At 38.4% G+C, this 21,722-nt stretch overlaps 1 protein-coding gene across 1 annotated transcript in view; it reads right to left on the reverse strand.

The window, feature by feature from the left end:
* ZNF451 (zinc finger protein 451) overlaps nt 1-21,722 on the reverse strand; it is an 84,367-nt gene that overhangs the window by 21,967 nt on the left and 40,678 nt on the right. Inside the window, exons 7-13 of the mRNA XM_027126855.1 lie at nt 20,842-20,968; nt 14,157-14,310; nt 13,516-13,663; nt 9,232-10,838; nt 7,287-7,430; nt 2,963-3,093; nt 1,699-1,885 (exon numbers count right to left, since the gene is read on the reverse strand). Coding sequence (XP_026982656.1) covers nt 1,699-1,885; nt 2,963-3,093; nt 7,287-7,430; nt 9,232-10,838; nt 13,516-13,663; nt 14,157-14,310; nt 20,842-20,968 — 2,498 coding nt within the window. The remainder of the gene's footprint in view (nt 1-1,698; nt 1,886-2,962; nt 3,094-7,286; nt 7,431-9,231; nt 10,839-13,515; nt 13,664-14,156; nt 14,311-20,841; nt 20,969-21,722) is intronic.

Here is a 21,722-nt window from a genome sequence, read left to right on the forward strand (position 1 = left end):
TGTTAAGGATCGGGAAAGGGATGGTAAAAGAATGGGAGAAAAAGAGGTTAAAAAAAGCCACAGACACATAGGGCACTCCATTTAATACTCTGTAATGACCTATATGGGAACAGAATTTTAAAAAGAGTGAATAGGGACTTCCCTGGTGGTCCAATGGTAAAGAATCTGCCTTCCAATGTGGGGGACGCAGGTTCAATCCCTGGTCAGGGAACTAAGATCCTACACGTCATGGGGCAACTAAGCCCACGCACCACAACTACTGAGCTTGTGCACCTCAACGAGACAGCCCACGTGCCACAAACTACAGAGCCCACGCACCCTGGAGCCCATGGGCCACAACTAGAGAGAGAAAACCCGCACGCCACAACTAGAGAGAAGCCCACACACCGCAACTAGAGAACTAGAGAGAAGGCTGTATGCTGCAATGAAGATCCCACATGTCGCAACTAAGACCCCACACGGCCAAATAAATAAATATTTTAAAAATAATAAATAAATAAATAAGAGTGGATATATGTATATGTATAACTGACTTACTTTGTTGTACAGCAGAAACTAACACAACATTTTAAATCAACTATACTGCAATAAAAAAAATTAATTAAAAATTTTAAGAAAAGAAAGAAAAGAAAAAAACCCACCAGACAGAAAAAGCAAGTGAATGAAAACAGAAACTACAGAATAGGAAGACAAAATTCAGTACTGAATCATGACATAAATATGCAAAACAGAGCTGATTTTTCTTTAAAGAGCACAATTGTGCCAGTAGCTTAATGGTTCCTAACTTTGCAAAGTGAATTGATCCAACGCAGTGAGTGGTTAGAGCAAAGTTCTTCAGAATAGATCTTCAATCAAAATGTGGCTCTATATATGTAGAAAGAAGAAAATAGCTAGGAGGAGAGCACACTTGGACAATTTAAAGGCATATAATAAAAATTCCAAAAAGTAGTCAGTTTTTCATTGAGGTCATTCATCAATACCTTCAAACCATATTCATGGCTGCAAATTATTAGGATATTTAAAAATTACTCTTTTATTCTCTCCTACCCACATTTCAGAAATTACAAAAACCAAAACCAAAACCCATCTGGATCCCTAGAATTACATCCTTTCTTAAATACTGGTTAGTGAAATTGGACATCAGCATGCCCTTTCATTGAACAATCTCAAAAAGGCAGAGAAGAGTGTAGGACAGCGGATGCCTAGCCCTTCAAGGCAATAAAGATCTTTCAGGGCATCATTTTGTCACTGTCAACCTCTTAAATTTTTATTTTTTTATTTTTTGGTATTGCCATATTAGCATTTATTGCTTTCTGATTTCTCCTATAAGCACTTTGCTTTCTGAAAAACTGAAGATAAATTTAGAATTTTAGAAATGAAATGAAGATCTGGATTCTGAGCTTTGCAAAACTATACTAGCATATTTCAAACCATAAGTATATATTTTAAATATATGAATATAAATTTTATTCATTAGATTAAAAATGGGCTCTAAAATATTATGAATTCATTCTCCTTCTAATACACTCAAAAGTTAAAGTGAGATAAGAGAAAAAATACGATAGAAGCATGAGCGCGTGGCGGTTTAGTGAGCAGGCAGCAGGGCACTAGTGGAGAGCAGTTTATTGGTTTCTCATCAATAAGTGAAGTGAAGTCTCTTCCTCTTGGGCAGTTGGCACTGTGGCTACAGCTGCATACCTTTGGTTGTATCAGATATGCTATTTAACAAGGCACACATCATATCTCCCTCTAAGTGGTGAGGGTTGAGTATATGTGCTGGCCTCTGAGTCTTCTTAAATTGATTCTCTAGCTCCAGAAAACCTTGATCTCCTGAGAGGATGGTGAAAGGAATCTGCTTGGGCAGTTGTTCATCCAGACGGCCAGCCTAAGTTGGAAAAAATGGCACAAGTTGATAAAGATCAGCATCTGAGCTTCCAGTCAAGTTACAGCTATTTCAGAATGAACACATACCTAGAAACGTGTATTTAGCTTGTTCCCTTGCTCCCACCAAAGTATGATATAAAGATCTCGTTCATAAATGAAATATACCATGTTTAATCAAATATAAAATGCTGTCAATTATAAGATAAGCTCTTTTATATGCCACTAAGAAAGAAAGAAAAAGCCAAAAAGAATATAACAGGAGGCCCCCACATAAAGGTGGAACACTAACAGGGCTACGCGCTCAACCTCCCACCAAAGTATGATATAAAGATCTCGTTCATAAATGAAATATACCATATTTAATCAAATATAAAATGCTGTCAATTATAAGATAAGCTCTTTTATATGCCACTAAGAAAGAAAGAAAGAGAAAGCCAAAAAGAATATAACAGGAGGCCCCCACATAAAGGTGGAACACTAACAGGGCTACGCGCTCAACCTGAGGGTAAATAAAAAATGAATCTGCCATAGAGAAAAGGTAAGCAAAGTAATTTGCATAACTCAATCTTAGAACTGGCTAGATGGAAAAAGAAACTATCTGTGGTTTAAAACATAAGCAGCAGTCAACAAGTTTGCAGAGTATCAGTGTGACACAGAAACCCTTAAGCAGAGAATTTAATTTAAACTGGGTCTCAGGTGGGTTGTTTCTCCAGGTGACTAGCAGAGACAGAAGCAAATGCAAATTCCATCTGGGTCAACAGTGACTGCTATGGTGCCCCCCCATTTCAGAGATATTAAAATGTGAAAGTGCCTCACGCATCAAGGAGTGTCATCTCCTGATAATTTATTCTAGAAATAGCTGAGGGTGCACTATGAGTAGCTGAGAGTCTGCTGGAACTGGGGATGAAGCAGTAAACACATGCTATGGACTCCTGCCCTCAACAGTCATAAGTAGAACCTGATGCAAAAGGTTTTATACAAAAAGCACAACACTGAAAAGGAATCTACAGTGTCATTATGATTCAAGAGGGGAAAAAATCCAAATGCACGTTTGATTTTGAATAAAACAGTGACTCACATGCATACATATGGCAAAATCAGCAGCATCTTTTCTTTTACTACAGCGAGGATGAAGGAAGAAGCACCCAATCTTGTTTAGGTAATTATAGATCTTACAGTTGACGGGAGGCTTCCAGTTGGTGTTTCCTCCTATTATGTTTAGAAAAGGCATAAATGATGAGTCAAACAAGAGAAAAAGAACAGAACACTGGATACAACAGAAAACTCTATAAGGAAAAACAAATACTAGAAAAAAATGTTTCTAGAGGAAAAGTACCAGATTAGAAGGCAGAACAAGGCAGTTCTCGTGCAGGTAACACCAGGTTGTTGCTTAAATCTTGGGGAAGTAGACCGACTTCCCCAAATCTGCCTATTAATCTGAAAACTCACAGGGATGTTAAGCAGAATCAAAAGTAAAGTGCATGAAAATTCTTTGACTGCTGTTGTTCTATATGAATGTACGCATTAGTGGTTTTTTACAAATATGTCAAGGCTGCTCAGTGAATAAAAATGATGTGCAATCAGGAAAGCTGGACTTACTAAGAGGTTGTACTGACTACCTTATCCAGGTCAGCATGTTTCTATCTTAAATCCTAATCGTCTTCTTTATATGCTGCTTGCTGTCAAACATGGCATGCACACCTTGTTTCACTGCACTTTGCTTTACTGTGCTTTGCAGATACTGTGTTTTTTACAAACTGAAGGTTGGTGGCAACCTTGCATTGAGGGAGCTCATCGATGTCATTTTTCCAACAGCATTTGTTAACTTTGTGTCACATTTCGTTAATATTCGCAATATTTCAAACTTTTCCATCATTATTTTATTTGTTATGGTGATCTTTGATGTTACTATTGTAATTGTTTGGGGGTGCCATGAACCATGCCCATACAAGAAGGCAAACTTAACTGATAAATGTTGTGTGTGTTCTGACTGCCACACCGACTGGCCCTTCCCCCGTCTTCTCCCCTCCCTTCCTGCCTCCCTTTTCCCCGAGACACAATATTGAAATTAGGCCAATTAATAACCCTACAATGGCCTCTAAATGTCCAAGTGAGAGGAAGAGTCTCACGTTTTTTAAAATCAAAAGCTAGCAATGATTAAGCTTAGTGAGGAAGGCATGTCAAAAGCCAAGACAGGCTGAAAGCTAGGCCTCTTGCACCACAAAGTTACCCAAGCTGTGAATGCAAAGGAAAAGTTCTTGAACGAAATTAAAAGTGCTACTGCAGTGAACAAATGAATGATAAGAAAGTGAAACAACATTATTGCTGATATGGAGAAAGTCTGAGTCTCTGCATAGAAAATCAAATGACCACAATATTCCCTTAAGCCAAAGCCCAATCCAGAGCCTGGCCCTAACTGCCTTCAATTCTATGAAGACTGAGAGAGGTGACGAAGCTGCAGAAGCAAAGTCTGAAGCTAGCAGAGGTTGGTTCATGAGGTTTAAGGAAAGAAGCCGTCCCCATAGCATTAAAGTGTAAGGTGAACCAGCAAGTGCTGATGTAGAAGCTGCAGCAAGTCATCCAGAAGATAAGTCCTAAGATAATTCATGAAGGTGGCTGCACTAAACAAAAGATTTTCAGTGTAGGCAAAACAGCCTTCTATTGCAAGAAGATGCCATCTAGCAGTTTCACATATAGAGAGAAGTCAATGCCTGGCTTCAATGTTTCAAAGGACAGGCTGACTCTCTTGTTAGGGGCTAATGCAGCTGGTGACTTTAACTTGAATACAATGCTCGTTTACCATTCTGAAAATCCTAGGGCCCTTAAGAATTAAGCTAGGACTTCCCTGGTGGTGCAGTGGTTAAGAATCCGCCTACCAACGCAGGGGACACGGGTTCAATCCCTGGTCCGGAAGATCCCACATGCTGCAGAGCAACTAAGCCCGTGAGCCACAACTACTGAGCCTGTGCTCTAGAGCCCGTGAGCCACAACTACTGAGCCCTCATGCCACAACTACTGAAGCCCGTGCGCCTAGAGCCCGTGCTCTGCAACAAGAGAAGTCACTGTAATGAAAAGCCCATGCACTGCAACGAAGAGTACCCCTGCTCACCACAACTAGAGAAAGCCCGCACGCAGCAACAAAGACCCAATGCAGCCAAAAATAAATAAATAAATTTATTTTTAAAAAAAGAAAGAAAAAGAATTAAGCTAAATTGACCCTGCTTATGCTCTATAAATGTAAGAACAAAGCCTGGATGACAGCAATATGGTTTCTTGAATATTTTAAGCCCACTTTTGAGACCTACTGCTCAGAAGATCCTTTCAAAATATTACTGCTCATTGACAATGCACCTGGTCACCCAAGAGCTCTGATGCAGATGTACAATGAGATTCATTTTGTTTTTATGTCTCCTAATGTAATATTCATTCTGTAGTCCATGGATCAAGGAGCAATTTTGACTTTCAAGTCTTATTATTTAAGAAATAAATTTCGTAAGGCTACAGCTGCCATAGGTAGTGATTCCTCTGATGGATCTGGGCAAACTAAATTGAAAACCTTCTAGAAAGGATTCACCATTCTAGATATCATGAAGGACATTCATGACTGGGAAGATGTGAAGAAAGCAAAATATCAACATCCACGGGAGTCTGGAAGAAGTTGATTCCAACCCTCATGGATGACTTTGAGGGGTCAAGAATTCAGTAGACAAAGGAACTGCAAATGTGGTGGAAACAGCAAGAGAACTAGAATTAGAACTGGAGTCTGAAGATGTGACTGAATTGCTGCAATCTCAGGATAAAACTTGAATGGGTGAGGAGTTGCTTCTTATGGATGAGCCAAAAGAAAGTGGTTTCTTGAGAAGGAACGCACTCCTGGTGAAGATGCTGTGAAGATTGTTGAAATGACAACAAAGGATTTCGAATATTACATAAGCTTAGCTGATAACACAGGAGCAGGGTTTCAGAAGACTGACTCCAATTCTGAAAGAAGTTCTACCGTGGGTAAAATGCTATCAAACACCATTGCATGCTACAGAGAAATCGTTCATGAAAGGAAGAGTCAACCAATGCTACAAACTTCATTGTTGTCTTATTTTAAGAAACTGCCGCAGCCACCCCAGCCTTCAACAAACCCCAGGCTGATCAGTCAGCAGCCATCAGCATGGAGGCAAGACCCTCCCCTAGCAGAAAAATTACGACTCACTGAAGGCTCAGGTGGTTAGCATTTTTTTAGCAATAGGGTTTTTTTTTTTTGGCTGCATTGGGTTTTCGTTGCTGCCTGCGGGCTTTCTCCGGCTGTGGTGAGCGGGGGCTACTCTTTGTTGCAGTGTGCGGGCTTCTCATTGCAGTGGATTCTCTTGTTGCAGAGCATGAGCTCTAGGCGCAGGCTTCAGTAGCTGTGGCACTCGGGCTCAATACTTGTGGCTCGCGGGCTCTAGAGCGTAGGCTCAGTAGTTGTGGCACATGGGCTTAATTGCTCCACGGCATATAGGATCTTCCTGGACCAGGGCTCAAACCCATGTTCCCTGCATTGGCAGGCGGATTCTTAACCACTGTGCCACTAGGCAAGTCCCAAGGTATGTTTTAATTAAGACTTCTTTTAGACATAATGTTGTTGCTCACTTAATAGACCACAGTATAGTATAAACATAACTTTTATATGCACTGGGAAACCAAAAAATTCATGTGACTTGCAGTGGTCTAGAACTAAACCAGCATCCTAGGGATGCCTGTACATCAGAGGCTCACTGTACTAAGCCTCAGTTAATCGAAGAGGAGTCTCTCTCCCAGGTTTGGTCAATGGTTTGTAAAGAGATTTAGACTACGGCCATACCACCCTGAATGCACCCGATCTCATCTGATCTCGGAAGCTAAGCAGGGCTGGGCCTGGTTAGTACCTGGAAGGGAGATTTATGTGAAGATGCACATTTATGAACAGTAAGGATGAAGTGAAGAGGCAGTTATGTTGAAAACACACTAGTCCTGTAGTCATGAGGCCCCAGTTTGAAAGCTAACTCTATTTATTATTTTTGTACTTTGTGAAAAATAAACTTCTCAGCCTTCTTCCTTATATTTTAAAGGGTGAAAATTATAACAATCAGTAAGCATGCATTAGTACCAAGTACAGTATCTGGCGCATTGTAGATATTGAATAAAGGCTCTTTCAATCTGTATCTAAAGATCCACAAACTGTGGGTCACCAGGTAGAGTGAATATTTACCTCAGAGAAATGTAAAGAGAAAAATATTCTAGCAGAGTAACTATAATGCAAAGTGACAAAATTCCAATTATGTTCCTATCTTCTATTTAGGAAGGTTCAAAAGGAGTCCTTTTAAAGCAAATCACATTCTAAGGGGGAAAAAAAGGGAGGTTGTCTCAAATGTGTTCCTTATTAACCATACCTTGAAAGCCCCAAATAAATGTTCCTTGGTTAAGATTCCCTGGTAGATGACCAAAAAAGTTGGACCAGTTATCAAAGTCTACAAAGACTATGTGAGTCATGGTTCGCAGGTAATCCAAATCTGGGAGCTCAACAACCTCTTCATCTGAGAAGAGAGAAACATCAACATGAATTTGATAAGAATTAGCTAAAAACTTTTTAATTTGTCAACTTAATATTAATCTTGCATGTTATTTACTTCTATCTAAACCATGTCATGAAATCCAAACCTGTATGTGACATAATATATTTATATCAGATAAGAAATATTTTGAATATTTCAGAAATGATTATCCTTTCAACAAATATGTACCATTGATCCTGGCTTTCTTTAAAAGTCACTTATAAAAGAAAGTTTTTAAAAAATTAGTATACTGGAAGATATGGAAGACCAAGTTTTAAGGCTAAATAACTAAAAACTCGCACCATCCATCAAAATAAACTTTCAGGGTTACTTGCTAAGAACTTTCTCGCCGCCAGGAGTTTGTTCTTTTCCTAATGTAGACTGATTCATCAGCAGCCCTCTGGCTCTGTGCTCACACACCTGAAAGCAGACATGAGACAGGCCACAAGAGGCTCCTGTGGCTCGTGCAGAACAGGGCCCGGTGCTCCTCGCGCCAAGGACACCTCTTCCTCAGTCAACTCAGGGCCTCTCACCTCCCACCATCTGCAACTCTTGTCCTCCCTCCTCTTCCCCTCCCTCCTCTTCTCTTCTTTCATACCTTTCACTTTGACAGGGCCTTACAGTTTCGAGTGGTAGCAATGCAAGCCTTAAATGTTTATATTATTTTTAAAATGGATAGCTTCTACTCCACCTACTAGAGACTCCCTCAGAAAAAGACTGCCATCTTCCCATTTCCAAACCACCCATCTTCTTATCTGTCTTCTTAAAATACTAATAGATACAACAATGACCTCCTATCAGACACAGACCAACACAAATCCCCCAAAAGCAATCACAAGAGCAAAAGGAAAACAACAGAACATAAAATAGTGTGACCACGGTTTCACTGTTTGACATCGAGTTGAATGGATCAATAGTATGTTATTTAATCATTTCTCACATAAAACATACCGTGGCTAAAGGCAATGTTGAGATCTACATGTGCTACAAACTCAGTAATTCATAAACATATTTTATGAACCAAAATACTCACATATTTCATTTTTTCCACTCGACATTGTATAACTTATGAAGAGTTAATCTTTAAAAGAATATACACTTAAAATTATACTCTAAAGAAAACAATTTACTTCTAAACAAAATGAAAACACTGCACTCTTCTAGACTTCCTTAATCTTATCAAAGAAGAAGGGAAGCCTAGAGTAAGCACAGACAAGGGGATCCATACCTCAGTTTTCTGCCTGGTTTCTTGCTACCACTTAACAACTCGACTTCTAATTGCTATTTTAACTCTAAGTAAAAGCTTTGCTTCCGAAGACGGTAACAAAAATATACAAATTCTCAAGTGACCTTTAAAACTTCTCATACTTATAGAATAAGGTCAAAATAGAAATAAAAAGAATTCACCTGATTTATCTTTTTATTGAACTTAAATCTAAATGACAGTAACGTGCAGGATAACTTTCAAATCTGACTTTCAGAAGGACCATCTATTTCCCTCATCTTTCAAAATTCCCATGTCTTTTGGAAAAGAAAAGAAAATGTTACCTAAAGTACCTATTATTTAGTGTAACAGATATTCCTTGTGCCCTTAGGTTGAGAGAGTGGCTGCCTGAAGCAGCGGGAATACAGATTCCTCCCGGTAAAGTGCACGCCACGTATCAGCCCATCAAGTCCTGGCTTCAACACTGGCTCCCTAGGAGCAAAGAGGGTGGCTACACATGCACGTGTTTCTAAGCGGAAATGGGAAACGTGTACGGACGTCAGGGTTGTGGAGCCGTACCTGTACTCTGACAGCTCACGTCAGTCTCGGCTCCTCTCTCCAGGTCTGAAGTCTGTGGACAGCTTGCTGCCTGTCTCAGCTTTCTCTCTGCATGGGAGGAACTGGCAGCAAACGTGTACGGGCTCGTCTGCTCAGGCCCAAAGCAGGCCACGCTGGGCTCCCGCAGGAAGCAGTGTTTCCTGTGGAAGTGCTGCTGCGCGCTCTCGGGATCCTGGAAGGCTCTGGTGCAGGTGCCGCACTTGATCAGGCACCGCGGCGTGCCCTCTGCGCCCTCCGGCTCCGCGTGCACCTGGCGCACGTGTGCCAGCATGTCATCCGTGGCCTGCGCCGTGGCCGAGCACACGCCACAGCGGAACCACAGGCGGCCCTGGCCCAGGAGAGTCTGCAGACAGCGAGCGTGGTCCTCCCTTCTGTTGACTTTGCAGAGGTAGCTCTCCCGGCAGCCGCACGTGAGTAGGTTACCGGTCTCTATAACTGGAAAATCACTCTCGGTTTTAATGGAAGTTTCCGTTTTTTCTGACACAAATACATAGTCTATGCTGTGGTGCTCCTTATAATGACTCAGAAACGCTTCTTCCACATTAAAGATCAGATCACAAAGGCCACAGAAATACTTCATCTTTATTTCGTTGTCATGCTCATCTTGGCAATGTCGATACAGTGTTTCCATCTTGTGAAAAGTCTTTTTGCAATGGGCGCAGCTATACCTATGAAACTGGTGACTTGCTAAAGACATGCAGTGTTGTTTCACACATTCTTGGGAGTCAAACATATCTTCACAAATTCGGCATTGCCATTTACCGCTTGGAGGACTGGTTGCTGGGGAATGATCAAGAATAGTAATAGTCGAAAAAGGATTATCAGCAGTCAGATCATTCACCAACGTTGTAGAGGATGACGGCAAAGTGTCACCTTCTACCTCATCTGTCTCATAAAAATACCTGTGTCCATTATGAAACTCAGTCACATGGGCCATTATAGCCTCTTTCCTTGCCAACTCCTTTTTGCATGTCCGACACCAGAAAAGAAAGTTATTTAAATGTGCCCCTCCATGAATGCGGCTCATATGTAAACGGATGACTCCTGAATCTTCACACACCTTCCCACAGACCACACACTTATAACACATCGTGTTTGCTGAGAAAACGTGCTTTTCTACTGCATCTTCACTTGGGAAGCGTTGCTGGCATTCACAAAACCACGTTTTAACAAGTGACTTTTCCTTCTGAACACAAACCATACCCCCATGGCTTTTATCTCCTAAATTAATCTTCTTTTTTGGAACAGTGCTGCAATCTTCTGAGCTAGATTCTCGAACGGACATATTTCTTTTAAGTGATGAAAATTTTGACTTATCTTGCAACAGGTGCAAGTCAGAAGGGGGTTTGTTCCCTTCACTGCTGTGGCAATAAAGTAAGACTGATTCTTCCATTGAGTTAATGACTCGGACTTTGTGTCCTGAGTTCCGCTTGTGATTCCGGGTACTGGTTTCATCCACAAAGACACGGTTGCAATGTGGACAATAACCTCTCAGTAGGAATTTCTCTGCCACCTGAGCAATGCTCTTCTCAGCTAGAGCTACAGGACCAGCGTTTCGACAACGAACTCTAAATTGGACAAAAAAATAAACTCATAAGTATTTTCTAAATATGGTATCTCTGCTTTTTATTGTAGGAATTATAAAGTAATCAATGTATACACAAGCACTAAAAATTGTTTTTCAATAATGTTGCAGGGCTTCCCTGGTGGCACAGTGGTTAAGAATCCACCTGCCAATGCAGGGGACACGGGTTCAAGCCCTGGTCCAGGAAGATCCCACATGCCGCGGAGAACTAAGCCCTTGCACCACAACCATTGAGCCTGCACTCTAGAGCCCGCGTGCCACAACTACTGAAGCCTGCGTGCCTAGAGCCCATGCTCTGCAACAGGAGAAGCCACTACAATGAGAGAAGCCTGTGCACCTCAATGAAGAGTAGCCCCCGCTCGCGGCAACTAGAGAAAGCCTGCGTGCAGCAACGAAGACCCAACAGAGCCAAAAATAAATAAAATAAATTTTAAAAAATAAAGTTGCAGATGATATAATAATATTCTATCTACCTGACCATTACCTACACTTATCTGTTTCTAATCCATATACCAAAGGGTAAAACTAGAATCAAAAATTTTTTTAAAAATTCAGACAAATTTTAGACAAGTACAAACTATATCAAATGCACTGATAGGAACGTCATGAGACAAGCAAGTAATTAACTTCTCTGTGGTAATTAAACAATACAGAGGAGCACTACAGTGAGACTCTCAACAACCCTGTACCTATTCTTTAAGAATGAACTGATTTTACGTTAGGAAAATGCCATGCCCATGGTTGCCTTTATACTAAAGAAAGTGTCCAACATCATTGTTCATTAGGGAAATCCAGATTAAAACCACAGTGAGACTCTCAAAAGGACAACTAAAATGAAACAGACTGGCAACAGGAAACCTTGGCAAGGATGTGGAGGAAATGGAACTCTCACACCTGGCTGGTAGGAATGTGTACCAGTGCAAACACTTTGGGAAAATGTCTAGTAGTGTCTTATAAAATTAAATACACATACTCTTCGATCCCGCAATTCCACTCCTAGATATTCATCCAAGAGAAATGAAACCTATGTCTATAAAAGGCTTGTATAAAATGTACATAGCAGCTTTATTCACACTAGCTAAAAACTGTCCATCAACATAAGAATGAATAAACAAATTGTGCTGTATTCATACAAGAGAATACTTCTCACAAATAAAAAGGAACAATGTACTAAACAATATGGATGAATCTTACAGATATTATGACAAACACAAAAGAGTGCATACTCTATATGATTCCATTTACATAAAGTCCTAGAGGAGATAAAACCAACGTAAGGTGGAAAAAGTATCAGAATAGACTGCCTGAGGGTGAGAGGGTGGGAAGTGACCAGGAAGGGAACAATGGAACTTTCCATGGAGAGGTAACACAGGATGGTAAAAGTGTGGGTTAACAGATGTATCCAGTAGTCAAAATCATAAAGGTTAAGATTTGTATACTTCAATAAATCGAAATTGTATCTCAGAAACAAAGAACTGTAAAAAATAATTAAGGGTAGTAAGGAGCATACAGATATATAAATAAAAGAAGAATGGCAGTGTTGATAATTATTAAAACTGGGTGACAGGTAAATGGAGGTTCATTATACTATTCAGCTGACTTTCATACAGTTGAAATTTTCCATTAAAAAAATTAGGAATAAAAATAAAGGGCAGAACCAGGATTTGAACTCAGAAAATATAAGTCAGAACCAGGACTGTTAACATCAATAATTATACTGAGTGTATACAGAGTGATTATACTCCACTGCCTCTGTTTTTTGAGAACATATTTTACTTGAAGGTTTGTGAAAACAACTGTTCTACTTAAACAAATGCAATTGTATCATTTAGTAGTGTGATACAATTTTAATGCATTTTAAAGAAATAATGGGGAAAAAAAGACCTAAGAGACACAGCATCTAAATGTAAAGTACAGACTTTGAATTATGATTCCAACAAACCAAATGTAAAAAACATCATGAAGTAATCGGAGAAATTTGATAACTGACTAGGTGTTTGATGATATTTAAAAAAATAGTTTTTTAAAGTGTGATAATGGTATTAGTTATTTTTCTTTAAAAAAAAGAGTGCTTATCATTCAGAGATATATACTGAAGTATTTACAGATAAAATGACAAGATTTGCTTCAAAATAAGAACTTCTGGGGATGAGAGTATAAATAAAACACGACTGTCATGTGTTGATAACTACTGAAGCCTCGTGAAAGGTACACTGGGGTTCATTATACGATTCTCCTTACTTTTGTATAGTGCTTGATAATTTCCATTGTAAAGACAAAAAAAGCATACTTGATTGTTTGACAAATTTGGCCTTTCACTGACATGTAATTTTTCACTTGTTTGTGATACTTTCCATGCTGGTTGACTCAAAGCCAAGGTTCTATCATAACCCTCTCCTCCTCCAGGCACAACCCTCAACAGCACATGCAGAACTTAGAACTGTTAGCTTGTTTTATGTTCACAGCAACATCAATATATCCACTTTTCTCACACCTCTCACTTCTTTCATTATGCTAAGTTTGGGTAATGTCCAGGCAAATATACACTCTCATTTTAGAAGGAGAGAAACATGGAATAGAAAAGTATTTGTTGAGTCCTCTGGCTGTTGTGGAGCTTACTGGGCGGGAATCTTACAGCCCAAGACTAGCCCCTTACAAACCTGAAATGGGCAGTGAGCTCCATGTGGGAACGCAGTGTCTGGTGGCAGGCCACACACTTAACTTGAAATGGAACATCTTTGCACAGAGAGATCAAAAGTTTCTTTGCAAAAGATGGAAATGATATTGGCTGTGCCATTCCCTTGTCATCTGAAAGACAAAATGAACTATGACTTGCAAAGATCTGAGTAGAGTGACCCGGCCTTCCTCCCCTTTGCCTTTCTCAACATCAGGTGACATAAGTAAAAGAAGATGGTTATTTATGTGATAAAAATCTAAGAGAAGTCGTTTTCTAGCCTCAATTAAGTGCAGTGGATGCTGAACTCATGCTCAAGTTAAAATCTGAATCTTAAATGCAGAGAAATACCCAACTTCCCAATGGATATATACAAAAACATTATCCTGCATAAATGTTTTCTTCCCAAGTTTCTTTTCATTCCTCAAAGTAAACCTTACTCTTAGGTGCAAATAAATAATGAGAATCTTTTTTGAAAAATAAAAAATGAGATAAAAACCTTTTGCTTTCATGGTTCTCAAAACTAATGTGAAGATAAGTTACCTCAAGAATTATCTGAGAAGTATGGTAAATCAGCAAAGGTTAAAGTAGTTTAATAATTTTCAGCGGAAGAGAGTATTAACATACCACCCAGTTTAAAACTCTGATGGAAATGATTCTTTCCAGACATATGCTTCAAACACTCATCCTTGCTGCTAAAAAGAAGGAAGCAATTTGGACACGCAAAACACTGAATAATCTGAGGAAGAAGGTTGTTTTTATGTCCATCATCTGCAGCTTCCTAAAATATAAGGCAAAGCTTTATTATAGACAACTAAAATCAATATTCAATTTCTTAAATCAACTTTCAAAATTTCCTATTTATTTGGAATATTTTGTATCAGTTTTTAACATGAAAACTTTTCTTCCCTGAGTGTGAACTGTGGATTTTTTTGTCATAAATGAGGTCCCATATATGAAATTTTAAATTATTTCCTTAAAAACAAATTATTACCATCTTTCTATGACAATAAACATACATTTGCTTTCTATACATTTTTCTTTTTATATATACATCTATATGCAATATTATATAAATGCATAAATGTTTTCATATCACATATACTTTTTCTTATGTTTTGCTTTGTTCACTCTACTCTGCAATATAACCTATGTTTACAAATACGTATTCTTCTATAAATTTCTCCATACAAAAATAAATACACAAAGGGAATTGCCATTGTTTTATCAAATATTGTCATCTTACAGATTCTTCTGCCTCTTAGTTTTCTTATTCCACAATAACTAATGGAAATCCCTAAAAATCAACTGGTGTCGCTCTAATTTATTCTTCTTAATGGCTACAAACTACTCCATGGTGTGATGTGGATCTACTGAGATTTAGTCAACTATTCATTTCCAGGCTTTTTTTTTTTTTTGCCACTGTAAACAATGGTTTTGTAAATATTGTTGACTATATATCCTCATTAAATAGTGCTTTTCTCTCATTACCAAGATTGGCTGCATTGGGTTAAAAGGTTCATTATTTGAATATTAAAAGATATTGTGTAACTGCTCCTCAAAAAGGCTCTACAAATTCCGATTCCCTAGCACTGAGTGAGCCTGGCACAATAGCTATTACAGATCTTATTGTCATGTCTGCAGTCTTACAGATGTGTGTTATGTTAATTTGCCTTTCCTGTCTACTAGTGAGTGTGAGCATTTATTCATACAATTCTGTGCATTGCTTATTCCATTCCAGCCTCATGTTTTGATTGTTTTTGCTTTTTCCCCTCTGGTCAACTTGTATCCATTCTCTGTTATCAAAACTAACTCTGTCTCATCCTCTATTTTTCAAATATTCTTCATCAAACATCTATTAATTTAGTATATGGTCACCTTAAAATTCTGATACAAACAGGTATGTCTTTTCTAGGGTCCAGGTTTCCAAACTTGGCTAAGTGTCTCCTCTATCCCCAAATTGGAAATATTTTTAAGTGTATATTTATATGTATATGTATAACTGTATGTGTGCTGTGTATAAATATAATGTAACTTCTTGTTAATGGTCTTTAGAATAATAGCCTTAAAAGTTGCATTGTGTCTTCTTAAATTTACTATCATTAACATTAGGGATATCAAAATAGTTTGTGTAGTTGCTTATGAAATGCAACAGGAGGAGTGATAGGAAATTTACATTTATACTGAGTATATGTCAAGCACCACCTTACGGTTCAAATGTGCTTTTCCACTTAATCCTTACAATAACCCCGTGAAGTACTATTTTCATTATTTACAAATAAGAAAACTTAAGTTTACATAAGTCAACAAAATTATCACTCCCCTCCAAGTTGTACCCTCAGAAGAGACAAAGCTACCATTCACACCCAGCTTTATAGCTGTGGTGGTAAATCCTGTGCTCTTTCCACTACTCCTCACCCTATTTTATTTTGGTGACAGCCATGCAGAAGATAACACCCAGTATGACACTTTGCATTCCAATTAGAAGGTTCCAAATAAGAGCACTAAAAGCATTTACTACCAATTTGTACAAATGACACCTACCTGAAGAACTCTAATAAGCTTTAGTTCAACTGTGAGTTATAAGTGGATTCAAAATAAGCTTGTTTAAACTGTTTGCTCAATAGAACAAAAACTGTGATTCTACATAAAATTTTATTGGAATATACCTATTGCAAAAGTATAGCATATTTGCAAATAACTTCTACAAACCAGGGGAAGGAATGGGAAATAGGGTATCTGGGAAGTACTCAATTCCTTTTTACCATTATATTTCCAGTTATATTAAATCAAAACACACCATACAAATATGTATACATTAAAAAAAGTATAACCATAATAAGATACCACTTCATAGGTACCCACTAGGATGGCTATTTTAAAAGACAGATAATAAGTGTTGGCAAGGATGTGAAGAAACTGGAACATTGTTGGTGGGAAAGTAAGCTGGTACACTGTGATGGGTAACAATTTGGCAGTTCTTCAAAAACTTATAGATGATAACCATATGGCCCAACAATTAACTCATTAGAGAAGTGAAGAAGTATGACCACACAAAGACTTGTACATTTGTTTATATCAGCATTATTCACAACAGTCAAAAAGTGAAAACAACCCAAGTGTCCACCAACTGAACTGATAAACAGAAAGTGGCACATGTCCATACAATGGAATATTACTTGGCAATAAAAAGGATGAAGTACTGACATATGTCACAACATGGATAAGCCTTGAAAACATCATGGTAAGTGAAAGAATCTTGTCACAGAAGGCCACATATTGTAGGATTCCATTTAATGAAATGTCTGGAAAAGGCAAAAACCACAGAGACAGAAAGTAGTGTACTAGTTGCCTCAGGCTGGGGAGGGGGAAGAGTCACCTTCGATGACAGAATGGCCCTAGGAACAGAATGAGAGAGAGTTGTAATGCCCACCGAGACTGACAAGTGACAATGAGGCACCCTGGGGCTTACGATACATCCTCCACCATCCCCACCAGCACCAAAAGGGAGAAAAGCAGGAAGTTACGCAGTGACAGACCCACTGGACAGTCTTTTTTTTTTTTGGCCATCCTGCGAGGCATGTGTGATCTGACTAGGGATTGAACCCATGCCCCCTGCAGTGGAAGCACGGAGTCTTAACCGCTGGACCACAAGGGAAGTCCCTGGATAGCTTGAATGTCAGAAAACACTAGACACTTGCTACTCAAAGTATGACTCAAAGACCAGCAGCACTGCCATCACCTAGAAGCTTGTTAGAAATCTTGAATCTAAGGCCCCACATCAGATCTACTGAGTCAGAACCTGCATTTTAACAAGATTCCCAAGTGATTTGTGTGCACTTTGAAGTTTGAGAGGCATGAGTCTAGACAGAAGAAACTGGAGATAAAAAGAAAACGGAAGGGCAGCAAGGCAAACAATGCAAATTGTGGACAGTTTCACAATTTCATTGAAGAACATCATCTTTATGAAACAGAATTCACAGGCATGCAATCTTCTAGCGACCTCTTCTGGCTCATTTAAGATACGTAATGACTGGTTCCTTCCGAGTCCTTGTGACAGACACTCCAAAGAATAAGCAATAGGAGCTTTTATTAAAAACTATATGTCAGGCCATAAGTGCTTTATATTGTATTATGTTTTCTCTCAACAATCTTGTATGTAAGTATAACAATTCCACTTTAGAGATGAAGAACCAAGCTCACAGATGTGCTGTAACTTGGTGAGAACACATAGCTAATAAAAGTAACTGGAATCCAGGTCTGTCTGACACCAAAGCCTTTGCTCTGTTTTACCAGATTGCTTCCCAGAAGGCTGAATATCATAAATTTACTTCCCAGAGAGACGGCAAAAGGGAGGGCAAAACAGCATAGGATGAGTGATTCCCAGAAAAAAAAGGAAACAAATTAATGAAATTTGGGAAAACACAAATGAGAGTATTAATTAATTTTAAGGTTAAAATATCTATTCAGATTTACTGAAGAAAAAAGATGAATATGCTTACAGCATGGAATAGAAAAACATGCCCTGAAAGAACTCCAGTTCTGAAAAAGGTGGAATACTAGTGACCCACTGCAAACACTAAAAAACTATGGAATGTAGTTGCACCCTTTTCCTTTCTCTCCCCAAACCTGTGTCAGGGCACTAGACAGCCCTATCATTTCTTTCTTTAATGTGTCTTTTGGATCCACTTTAAGGTCTTTATTTTAAATGTCATTACCTAAGTAAACTCTTTTCTCATCTCAAAGCTAAGTTACTGCTGAAGTCACCTAAACTGGTCTCCTTGTCCACATCTTTGAATCCACCCTGAACACTGGTGCCATTCTAATACCACCCATCTCTTTGGTGTCCCTAAAAAAGGAGAAGGAATTTGGTTCTAGAATTTAAAGTCCCTCTAGCTCTGAAGATATAACAATTATTTTCATCATGTCACGTCCTGTGATAGTGCCAGTATCTTGCCAATATCAAGTTTAAATTTTGTGCCTTTATAGTCAAGTTACTATTGTACTTGTGTTGGGAGTCCCCAGGTCCATCCCCAGGCTTGGTGGTTGGCTAGGACTCACAGGACTTGGTGTACAGTTGTACTCATGACTATGATTTATTACAGCAAAAGGATAAAAAGGGGGAAAAGCACACTGGGCAAGGTCCAGAGGAAACCAGGTGTAAGATTCCAAGGGTCCTCTCCCAGCGGAGACACACAGACACACCTAATTTCCACAAGGAAATTAGGTGTTCGGCATAAACCACACTGTCTGCACCAACAGTTCACACACAAAGGGCCACTCATCAGAGATTCATAGGGACCCGCCAAATCTAAGTTCCTAGACAACAGCCCAGTGCCAACCTTGCAAGCAAGTCCGTCTAAGGACAGAAGTCTCAGGCCTGCTATGTCACCTGCTCTCTGCACTCTACCTATTCCCATATTTGCTACTCTGTGTAGGCTCTTGTTCAAACCTTCCTGTGATTACACCACTTGTCCTTTCCATCTATCCAAACCCAAGCCTGGAGGACCACTTCTCCTCTGCAGTGCTCTGTCAGCTTCTTCTGCTACTCCTCTCCCCTTCCCCTGAACTCCTATTTCACCTAATGATGTACCATTGCAGCTTATTCATTCTAGAGCACATGGGTTCCTCTCGTACTACGGTGACTCATCAGGGTTGAACAAGACACAGGCTCCCCAAAACTAATGACTAAGTATACAACGAACTCAGCGTTAATAGGCGCATCTATCCTGGGAACACTCTCCAGCACCAGAACAGGGGTCAGTCAACCACAGAACTCAACCAGAGACACCTGGGAGTGCAAGTCTTCATTTTCTGTGTGAACCTCTACAGAATCCAAGTTACTACCCACATGAATTTTCAAGTATAGGGCTAGAGATTAGCAAATTCTGAAAACATGGTTTAAAGAAAAACCCTAGTTCTCTCTGGACATTAGCATTTTACTACTTCAAAACCTAATATTTACTCAGCAAATACATCATGTATGGATCTCACAGGTTTCTAGCTACAAGGATATTTAATGTGTTATTGTTTTTAATAACAGAAAAATGTAAACAATTAATACATCTAATAGGAAATTAAATGAACTATAATATATTCATACAGAATGCCATTCATTGATTTTAAATGTACATACTGATTCAACATATATTTAAACATTTATGTTTACAACACACTGCTTTTCTTAATTACGAAAAAATTTACATACTTTATCCTATGTAAAAATATTTACATAGGAAGAAAAAGCAGAAATATATACATAAAAATGTTAACAATGCTTATCTCTATAAGTGAAATTAAGAGTGATTTCTTAAAAGAAAGAAAAATACCATATGATATCACTTATATGTGGAATCCAAAATACAACAGAAATGAACACATCTACAAAACAGAAACAGAATCACAGACACAGACAGTAGACTTGTGGTTGCCAAGGGGGAGGGGAAATGGAGGAGGAAAGGACTGGGAGTTTGGGGTTAGCAGAGGCAAACTATTATATATAGAATGGATAAACAACAAGGTCCTATTGTATAGCACAGGGAACTATATTCAGTACCCTATGATAAACCACAATGGAAAAGAATATAAAAAAGAATGTATATTTATGTATAACTAAATCACTTTGCTGTACAGCAGAAATTAACACAACATTGTAAATCAACTATACTTCAATAAATTTTTTTAAAAAGTGATTTCTTATTTTCCTTTTGTTAGTATTTTAAAATTTTTCCACAGTGAACATATTGCACAATTAACATTTTGTAATTTTAACTAGTGAGATATCTAATATCAAGTGTGGGAAACACTTATTACAGAGTTCTTCATTACATTGAATTTGCTAACATCATGAATCAATCTTATATCCCTTGAGATTTAACACTTAATGTGGGTGTTAAATACCAGCCTTTTAAATACCAGATCTATTTCTTAATACCAGCATTAATAAAGGAATCATTATTTACTACGTGGCTCCAACAATTCAACCAGCAGTGAACGGCAGCACACTTAAGAATACTGTTCTGGTTATCATGTGACTAACTCACAGAACATCTTGAACAAAGTAAGTTATTTTCATAGAGCAACTCCATAAAAATGATATTCTTTAAGACTGCTGGCTTTCAGCTATCAGGGTTACCTGCCCATGATAACTTAATGTTCCAAGTAATTTTATTCCCCATAGACAATCATAATTTTGATCTTTATGTGCATCACTGTTGAATGCAACCTTAAGAACAGCAAGAAAACACCTATATCCCATTCCACGGTTCTCTAGAAAAAGAATACCTACTCTTAGCTTAGGATATGCTCTTACCTTAGCAAAAAGGTGATCCCTATATTGTTGTTGAGTAACAAAATTTTTATAACATACTACACAAGCAAAAGAACTGATGAAAGGTCCATGCAGTGTAATTGTTGGATCACATGGAGAGTGATCAAACCTACTCAGCAAAAGAGAGGTAACATTAGAAAATCTGACATTCTAGGGGCAGAACTATGTTGCTTCATTTGTTAAGCTAGACACACACACACATTCAGGACTTTACACTTTTTCTACTGAAATATTAAGGTTCTTTATATTCAAGAAATATCAAGTGGTTCCCATATGCCATGCAATCTCTTCAAACAGTGACCAACAGCTTTATGTTTCATAAAAGTACTCAAGATCCAATAAAATGGATTTAAGCATGTCTTGCCAAACTGGTAAACTTCCAGTTTGAAAACTGTACAGCCATCATCTGTTCCTTCCTGCTTTATTTACCATAAAACTCACAAATAATTGTAAATGAACCACTGGAATAATAATCTCATGTCAAGATTTCTGGCTCACACCTATTTCCTAAAAATGGCTTTTAATCCTTTTAAAATGTCATTTTAACCATTTAACAAATTTGTGTCATTTAAAACTGCCTCAGAGACTTTTTAAAAATACTTAGAATACAGTTATCTGTAGAATGCTGAAGCCCCTCCAGAAGGCTCTAAGAGTAAGGTAAGGCGTAAGTAGGGTGAGACATCTGGAAAAGAGAAGGCTTAGAGCTCCAAACTCTCAATTCCCATCTTTAAACTATGAGAAGGGGAGACTGAAGATAAGACTATTTAATGCTTTTAATATTGCCTTCCCTTGATATTTACTTTCTCAAGCTCTACTATTCAAAAATTCAGTAAATTAATAAGATGGATTTCATAAATAGAATA

Source organism: Aethalodelphis obliquidens, unplaced genomic scaffold (assembly GCF_003676395.1).
Source record: "Aethalodelphis obliquidens isolate GAN/ISIS:26980383/991018 unplaced genomic scaffold, ASM367639v1 scaffold31, whole genome shotgun sequence".
Classification (NCBI taxonomy): domain Eukaryota; kingdom Metazoa; phylum Chordata; class Mammalia; order Artiodactyla; family Delphinidae; genus Aethalodelphis; species Aethalodelphis obliquidens.